The sequence below is a fragment of the Nylanderia fulva genome, unplaced genomic scaffold (genome assembly GCF_048542155.1).
Source record: "Nylanderia fulva isolate GAGA-0341 unplaced genomic scaffold, ASM4854215v1 Scaffold39, whole genome shotgun sequence".
Taxonomy (NCBI): Eukaryota; Metazoa; Arthropoda; class Insecta; order Hymenoptera; family Formicidae; genus Nylanderia; species Nylanderia fulva.
In genome coordinates, this window is record NW_028190466.1 from 675,771 (window position 1) to 685,899 (window position 10,129).

General features: G+C 25.2%; 1 protein-coding gene across 2 annotated transcripts; it reads right to left on the minus strand.

Annotated features, from left to right (window-relative positions):
* Positions 1–1,473: 1,473 nt before the first annotated feature.
* On the minus strand, positions 1,474–9,016 carry LOC114939652 (queuosine 5'-phosphate N-glycosylase/hydrolase-like). Of its 2 annotated transcripts, XM_029314021.2 has the most exons (7): positions 8,706–9,016; positions 8,054–8,247; positions 6,792–7,019; positions 4,770–4,932; positions 4,431–4,544; positions 3,073–3,267; positions 1,474–2,026 (listed from the first exon to the last, which is right to left on the minus strand). In XM_029314021.2, exons 2-7 carry the CDS (start codon positions 8,174–8,176, stop codon positions 1,770–1,772), a joined length of 1,080 nt encoding a protein of 359 aa, XP_029169854.2. In that variant the 5' UTR covers positions 8,177–8,247; positions 8,706–9,016; the 3' UTR covers positions 1,474–1,769. The 2 variants fall into 2 exon arrangements, with proteins under 2 accessions (XP_029169854.2, XP_085341862.1); XM_085485736.1 differs by lacking the exon at positions 8,054–8,247 and having other exon boundaries at positions 8,706–9,014.
* Between the last annotated feature and the right edge of the window lie 1,113 nt (positions 9,017–10,129).

Consider the following 10,129-nt stretch of genomic DNA (forward strand, 5'->3'; position numbering starts at 1 on the left):
GCAAAGTAAAAAATTCAATGTATGCAATACAAAAAGCCAATCCGCCGTCATCGGCTGTTCTTTAGGCGGATATGTCATGGGATGTACGAAAGTGTTATTTATTTTATAGAAATAGTGGATATTTGATATTATATCGTCCATCATCTGTGTGAATAAATCAAAATATCTATAAACATTTTTAAAAATTAAACAAAGAAATCAGTTTTACTCATACAACGATAACTTTAAAAAAGAATTTTTTAATATTGACCAACGATAACTTTCTCAAATATCTCAAACTTCTAGTGATATTAAATAAACACAATACGTTACCCCAATTATCTTTGCAATAATTGCAAATAACAAATAATACTAAAACATTTGCAAAATGTTATACATATATCTATGCGGAATATATCACGCAAATTATTGTATATGTAAACGTGAAAATTGCATTACAGAAAATTAGTTAAAGGGAAAGAGAGAGAGAATAATGTTGTTTTTTAAATAACATATTTATCAAAAAATTAATTTGGTAGCATGGAAATTCTTTAAAGTTTTTAACATTGTCTTTATCATATTAAATCCGAATAATATTTACATAATAAAATAATAAAAAATTATACAAAATTATATAAAATTGTTATCTAGAACTTAATTAATTCGAATAAAAAACATATTAAAAATGCAAACTTTTAGAAACTTTGACGTATTAAATATATATAAAATCCATTTATATAATTTTATTTTTTTAACTACATTTTATAAACATACATACGTGTACTGACAATAAAAGAAAGTTTAAATAAATATACATTCTATACTTGTAAAAAAGAAGCAAAAATGTAGAAATTACTGCTGTAAAAATATACAACAAAAGAAATATGCATTTTTTCTTATTCTATATATAAATGTAAAATAATTTCTCTCTTTCTAAATTGACTACATTGGTAATTTTTATTTTATTCCATTTTGTTTCTAAAAATCTATTTAAAATGATACAGATTTAACTTATCCGTGAAACCAAATTGAATCGCTATCAATGTGTGTATATATATATATATATATATATTATATGTACATAAAAACAACAATGCAAATTCAAATTTTGCAAATGTTTTGTTATTTAAACAATAAGAAAAAATACGTCTACAATAATTTAATAAATATTATATTAAAACAATGATATCCCTTTCTTTTTCATTTAAATTTCAAAATTTAAACTATCGAAAGAAAAATAATATAAAAAAATCTCGCCAGCAAATTAAAAATCAAACAACTCTTATAATAATTAAAAATAATCAACTATACAGAAACAAAAAATTGACAGAAAAGCAAAAATATTACATGTTTTACATTCATTTTACAAATATTATAATAAAAGCAGAACAAATTAATTGCAGAACCACAGCTTATGTGCTTCATATACTAAATTTTTAATATACAAATAATAAATTTACGAAAAAATAGATTTCTTGAACTTCTTTTATTATGTTTGCATATATATCAGCATAATACACAATGTCATTTCTCGAATACATATAGATATTTCCAAATAAAACTACATATATTACAATGATAAAAGAAACATTTTTGGATTATATATCTATCTCACTTGATAAAATGAGAATCGAATGCGTCATCATTATTACTGACAGAAAATTTTACAATAATTTTATTATATTACTGAGATTATGATGTGTGCATCAGCATATCATTATTACAAAAGTGGTTATATTTTCAGTTATTCGCAAACTGACAATAATATAAAAAAATATAATAATAAGTGTTTAGTAGTGCACAGTTCTAATATAGTGTAGCGGGTACTTTTTTAAAGAATTATTATCATAATTATAAGTAAATATAAATTTCAAAAGGAAATTATCTACCACTAGCTGTGTGACGGGCGTTACCGAATCTGACAAACGTTTTTCTAGTACAAGGCGCTCGATTAATTTCTTCACTTCTTTGTATATTTTATTGGCGGCGAAGAGTGAGCAACCGCGTATCTCTATTTCTTCCCTGCTTCCGTGCTCAAGCGGTACATCTGCAAAAAAAATACAGCCCATTTTTATATGATTCACTGAACTCGCATTCGGAACACTTTAATATCCCTAACGTAATTATAGTTCGAACAAAAAATATTATCGAAATGCAAACTTTTATGCAATGAATAAAATATCTGTTGACTAGTTGACAATAAGCACGCATTGGAACTATGACTCTGCACTTTTTATGTACCATATGTATAAGATATCTTATTATTCGATTGCTTCTTCTGTATTTAAATTTTATTTTTAACTTATTTTTGATTATATTACCGTTTCAGTCTCTTACTTTTCGTATATTTAATAAATATTTTTCCTACAAGCTAGTTACGTACGCGAATTCTGTTATAATATGCGTCTTTTATTCATTGTATTAATATTAATTTCACACTGAAGACGGTCTAAATAAGACCGAAACGTTTGTGTTAATGAATACTTGTATTATAATAAATAATAATCTTTTGGCCATAATAACGGCTTCGGCTTTCAGCCCTTATTCTATTCTGTGATTTTTTAATCTTGCAAACCTTTTAATTTAATTATTTTATTAAAATATCATAATTAGTGATAAATTTGACAGAATAAAGCTTAATAGACATAAAAATTTGAAAAAATTTTTCTTAAAGATTAGTTTCTTCTAAATTTAAAAATTAGTTTCTTATTATTTGCAAGTTAATCCAATAAGAAATTTTTATAAAAAAAATCATAAAATATAAATATTTCTTATAAAAAAAAAAATCGTTTTAAATAGAAACTATTTTGTCGATTTTTAGATATAGCAATTCTTTAATGTTGAATAGATATCTATGTAATATAGATAATTGTTTTACATGTAAGTTATTTAAAGTATTTTAAAACATATAGTAAAAAAGAATATATTTTGATGTAGTATTTTGTGCTTTATAATGAAGAAGCTATTTAATCAAATTACTGAAAAATATTATTTTGTCAAATTACAAATATAAGTGTGTCGCGTTACAGAAATCATAAAAAATTAAAGATTTGCCACTCGTAAAAAAAAAAAAATTAATGTAAAAAAACTTACTGCTATTTTTCAATCTTTTCTTGAAGCCGCTACTGTATTGTAGAATTTTTAATTTAAATAATAATTGAGGAATACAATAATCAGTGAATATTGTAGACATCATCTTTGATTTATTTAATTTAAACTTATTAGGTGATTCCTTAAAGTAATCCCAAATGTCAATCACCAGAGATCGAGCCTTTACAAGAAAACACACTGAAAAATAATTTAATAAACGTAACATTATTAAACTAACGTATATTTATATAAAAATACGCTGAATTACTTGATTGAGTTAATTATTAAAATTATAATTATATAACATAATATAATTAACAAATATGTTCGTCCAACCTAAAAATTATATTATAATATTATATAAATTTTATTTGTATAATTAAAGTGTGTCATAAGAGATATAAAAATATTCACTGATGTTTATTTAATATACAATAACGTATTAGTCAAATATGATTACATAATGATTTTCTCTTGCATTCATTTATTTATTTTCCGTGGGGGGGTTAAAGGGGGTATTGAAATTAAATCTCAAATATGAGATTATTTCATATTTTAAAATCTTGGCCGTGTCCAAGTAAAATTTGGTGCCTTGTGCACCGGTATTTAATTCTAACGGAAAATTATTTAGTTTCGTTAGGATAACGCATTGTCATCCGCGATTTGGCTCTTGTTGCCCGTCTTATACGTTAAATTTATATTTATATTACAGAGCTTTGTTAAAACTCTTATATTGATACACGCTGGCTTAAAAATGCGTTTGTTTACCAACATTAATATATATAACAGAGAAAAGTATAGAATCGAAAGGATCTGAATAGCTCAGCTGGAAGAGCAGTCGCCCGGCAAGCGAAAGGTCTCGGGTTCGTTTCCCGATTCAGCGATTTTCGGATCTATATTTTTCTCTTGCATTCATTTATTTATTTTCCGTGGGGGGGTTAAAGGGGGTATTGAAATTAAATCTCAAATATGAGATTATTTCATATTTTAAAATCTTGGCCGTGTCCAAGTAAAATTTGGTGCCTTGTGCACCGGTATTTAATTCTAACGGAAAATTATTTAGTTTCGTTAGGATAACGCATTGCCATCCGCGATTTGGCTCTTGTTGCCCGTCTTATACGTTAAATTTATATTTATGATTACATAAGTTTACTATGATTATTATAGTAAGAAACAGAGTTTTCTCGAAATGTGTTATAACACTAAATTATAAATAAAGTTTATACATTTAATCAAAAATCTAATTTTATTAAAACTAATTTTATATTAAATTTAACTTTAATAATTTTACTTATTACTCTGTAATATCGTCATGCAATATAATTCGCGAATTCTACTGTAATATTATTATCAATGGTTACCTTTTTTTCCATCGTATTTTACTTCGTCCCGATATGACTCGAATTCATCGAAAAGTAATTTCATCAATTTGTCTGCATCGTATTCGGATGATTTGAGACATTCCATAAAAGTTCCTATAAAACAATATTAGTAATATATTATTTTAGTAAAATATATGTATGTGCTCATATTATATAAATGTAAAAATTGAATTGTTATAACATCTGCATTCAATTACATTTTCTGCAGTGAATTATATTTTTTAAGTAACAAAAAATTGGTCCTGAATGAGTTTTTGTAAAATCGAAAGTATGTGAATGTTATAAATTTTTTTTGACGCGTCATATCGGAATTTATACCTTTATACTTCTGCAACAAAACTTCTCCAACTTCATGTAAAATCCTAAGTCTTTCATCTATAAGTGGAATTTCAGGTTCACCATCGTCACTTTGTAAAATACATTCTAACTCACTTTTTGTCATTTTTGTGTAATATTCAGGATTCCATATAGGTTTTCCATCCTTTTGCAAACATTTCAAGAAAAACTTAAACATCATTGAAACTTATAAGTAATGCATAATGCATAGAGCACAAATAAAGCGTACTGAACAAATTAAATAGAATCTCATTTAAACATTTTTATTTTAATAAGCACTGTCTATATACCCTTTGACTTTTTGTTATTTTTGTATAATATTCAGGATTCCATATAGAAATTTGAGCCTTTACAAACATTATATATTATCAGTCAAGGAATAAGTAAAGTTTCCAATATAATACATAAATTAAAATTTTAACGAGCTAGAAACAGCCGAATGCAGAAAATAGTGCGTCAGTTATAAAAAAATTATTCTTTATTCAAACTTATAAGTTGTGCATAGAGCACAAATGAAGCGGAATCAACTAATTGAATAAAATCTCAATGGAGGATTTTTATAAATTTTGATATAAGTGCTTTTCAAAATCTTTTAGAAAATGTATTATATATTATTTTGCAAGATTAAAATAAAAATATATCTATTAAAAAAGCTTTAAAAAATATTTTGCAAGTAATATAAAACATTAAGATTATGTAGTTATGGAAATAAGGATTTATACTTCTAGAGAAAATCATCTTATCTTTGGCTGCACATATATTAAAGAGATTATAATTTAATTAGTAATATGTGTTATTAACAATTCCTGTACGATAATCAATGACTTTACAAAAAATTTAAAAAAAGTAATGCAAAATTATAGTCGTAACTAAGAGACAATTATAAAGAAAAAAATTGTTCAATAATAAATAAAGATACAATTCTCTGTTTGTATATGTTCGAAACGTTACATGATATTTATAAATATTATTCACTAATAATGATATAAAACAAAGTATACTTTCTCATTTATTAAAAAATAATTGTCTTATAAGCTATATTGCGATATAATTAATTGTCTTTTTTCTATTGTCTTTTTTTAAAAATTCTTAATAAGAATAGCACATATGTTTTACAATTACGATTTTCTAAAATCATGTACTGTTATAATATTGTACTATTATATATAATTATTGTAATGTTAAACTCTTGTATATTAAACTGTTGTAACATTATTTATTTACTCAGAAATAAATATTTTTATCGGCTCTCAATATAAAGAATATAAGTATGCTGCCTTCTAAGCCGGGCAATAGAGCCAAGGAAACGAAACGAAAAATTAATTAAACGGAACTGTATCTCAATTTGAGATCCCAAAGTTCCACATATAAATTAATTTCGAAACTTACATATGGAGAAATAAGCGAGAAAAATTCCCGCTTCAGCGACTTTTCGGACCTATATTTTTCTCGCTTATTTCTCCATATGTAAGTTTCGAAATTAATTTATATGTGGAACTTTGGGATCTCAAATTGAGATACAGTTCCGTTTAATTAATTTTTCGTTTCGTTTCCTTGGCTCTATTGCCCGGCTTAGAAGGCAGCATACTTATATTCATTATTTATTTATTATATAGCAATTTTATTATAGCAATTTTCTTAAATATTTAATTATATATATTGCACAAATTAATAAATATCATCCACAATTCAATAATATAAAACAAAGGACCAAATATTGTTAGCACAATAAAATTTTAGCACAAAAAATGATTTAACACAAATAGAAGCGTTTCCATCTAAAGCAGAATGTAACACGTATTTCTAACAAATATCGACATTAAAGTAAAAAAATTTATGATATTCCTAAACAATCGATAAAATGTAAATAAAAAATAAATATAATTTATGTTAATTATAAGCTATAGTACATTAAGAAACAAATTCAATAAAAAAATTAATAATATTATTACTTACATTAATTATGTTTCTCAAAAATGTATATATAAATAAATATTTACTCACTTCATAGGCCCGATTAATAGCATTGCATAATCCAATATATCCCTTTTTACCATTAACTTTCCATTGTTTACTATCTTTTGGATACCAGAGTGAAAAATTCAATGTATGTAACACAAATAGCCAATCCGCTGTCGTCAGAGTTGTGCTAACCGGATATGTAATGGGACGCATCACATAGGTATTAGAATAATTAAAACTCTCGATATGATTCATTAAATATCGCACCACCTATGTAAATCAATCAAAATATATATATCTATTTAAATATGTTTAAAAAATCGAAAAAAAGAAATAATTATACACATATAACGATAATTTTCTCAAATACCCCAAAGTGCTCGTGATATTATATAAACACAATACGTTATCAAATAATATGGAAATTGATTATATATATATGTCTTAATTGATTAAGTGTGTGTAATCAATTCGCCAGTAAAAAATAAAAACGAAAAAGTATGTATTTAACATAAAAAACAACCAATACTGGACAATAAATTCTTTATTAAATTAAATATTTCATTATGTTTCGACCTCTGCTGGTTTAGGTCTTTTTCAAATAAAAATTCTCTTTAAGATGACATTAAAAAATAAAATCAATAAATAAAGTAGTGAGACAACCTTATAACATATCAAACAATATATTTAAAAAATCGTCAGTTTGACGAGACGTCTTTTAAGACACAAGATTTTCTTTATATATATTATATATTGTTTAATATGTGTGTTATAAAGGTGTCTCACTACTTTATCTATAATGTCATCTTAAAGAATATTTTGATTTGAAAAAGACCTAAACCAGAGGTCGAAACGTAATGAGATATTTAATTTAATAAATAATTTATTGCCATTTTTCAATGTTAAATAAATAAATTGGTCGTTTTTTAATGTTAAATACATAATATGGAAATTCGTTTAAAGTTCTTTCTCTCTCGCTTGATATAATTCATTATTCATCAACTTTACTATTTTCTTATGTATAATAAACTAAAAAAATATTTCTATCAAATAATAAGAAATTATACAAAATTATATAAAATTTTTTAAATATATCCAGTTAACTTTACATTAAAAGAATACATTATTTTATAGATATAAAAACTCAAAATGAGTTGATTAACGTATCGAAAAACCGCGTGATATAATCTAACGGAAGGAAATTATAAAATTTCCTTTTCATATTTTAAATAAAAAATTGACCACTCTTGATATGTCACAAATAAATCTTTAAATTTTTTAATATAAGTTAACAAAAAACGTACATCTTGCGCTACTTTCTTGATTTTTTTTCTATTGACTGATACATCTTGTGCATGCCTACAGATAAATTTCACCGCCTCTGATAATTCCATCACATCACAGTTGCTGCTATTACCCTCGGCCATGATGTTACGTTATAACTGACAATCGTTTCACACTTACACGTTGAGTATCCGTGATTATGCCTTCTATCATACTGATCTTAGATGTCAGCGAAAGAATATAAATTCGATATAAACTTGACATGTATAAGGTCGTAAATATAAAAATTTATTTATATACAAAGATACGTTAAGTACGCTATTTATGACTCACTTTAAACATCTTGTCAGTTATGCTATTATGCTTACATTTTTATTTTACAATTACATTATTTTAATTATATTATTTTTAATAAGAAAGAAAACATATTTTGTATCTCTCACTTGATAAAATAATTAGTATGCGCGTCATCATTTACGAGAGAAAATTTTACATCAGGAATTTTATTCTCTGATGTAAGGTTACTTAGGAATAAATTTAATTTGTACAAAAATAAATTCTTATGCCTCGTTAATGGTTCTTATTTAACGACAACTAATCTTTTATAAATGTACACATATTTTATACAGATCAATTTTTTACACACGTATATTTTACAGACATCTTACTCACATTATAACATATTTATAATATTATTGTACAATAAACCATCTGTGACCAATACTGATCATTTAGAAATAAATTTTTATATCATTTTATAAAAGATGACGAGCCAACCGCGCACGGCATATATAGCCGCCCAAGTAAATTTAACTCACGGGTGAACGAACTCGAGGTGCGCCGCGTAGCGGCGACGCTCGTACTAATGGTGCAGCCGTTCGCCTGACGCTTTATTGTCGCGTTAACTATTTTTGTGGTTTTAATCGTCACAAATAAAAATTCGTGAATTAAAATTATGTACATAATAAAAATTCATCTAATTAAACTAATGTACACAATAGAATTTCGGGAATTAAAATTATATACATAATAGAAAATTGGCGAATTAAAATTATGATCATAGCATTAAACAACTGTTATTGCACAGATTAATAATTTGACAGTTGTATAATAAACAATTAAAAAATAATATCAAAGGAGCGTGTGATGTACATAATTTTTTGAATTCATGAATTTCCATTTGTGGCAATTAAAATCACAAAAATAGTTACCGTGGCAATAAATTCGCTCACCCGTGAGCCAAAGCACTCGGACGGCTATATACATGCAGTGAATCCATTGGTCCCGTGACCTCGGTATCGATATCGATTGTATAACTTTTTCTAAAGTGAAAATGTGAAAGGTGAAAAATTTCTTCTAATCACTCATCAATTTTATTTTAAAATAAATGCGTGATTGGCGGAAACTTTTTACTTTTCACGTTTTCACTTTAGAAAAAGTTACACAATCGATACATTGTGATACTTCGCTTAGAAATAAAATTCAAATAATTTTTATTAAAAAATAATTATTTTATTTTACAGTATATTATACTAAACAGTTATATTTTAATTTTATTATATATTTTAATTCTCGAATGTCTATTACGTACTGAATTTTAATTATGTATATAATTTTAAAGCTCCTGCACACTCGATTGCCAAGTGCGCGTTAACAGTGACGACTAATTCAAACAGTGAAAATAAAAATCTCTATATTGTTTTATCAATAACAGATATACTCTGATGTACAATAACGAAAATAATATAAATAATATGATTTTATTTATTAATAAATAAGCAAAAATGTTTATAGCATTTTAGGAAGCCAAAAAATTCTAGCGACGTACATGCAGCGTTATTTCTCGTTTTGGTGCAGCGTTTTTCTGTTTAAAATAATTGTCATGGTGTTAAAATATACCAAAAGCTCAATTTGGCATAATTTAATATGTGAAAGCAAATATAAAATAAGAGAAAAACCGCCAAGAAAAATAAGAGAAAAATAAAATAAATATACAGCTATAATAACGACAGAAATATTAGGAAATATTAGGAATAATATCTCTCTCTTTTACCTATTTAAATTTCAAAATTTAAACTATCGAAAAAAAATTATAT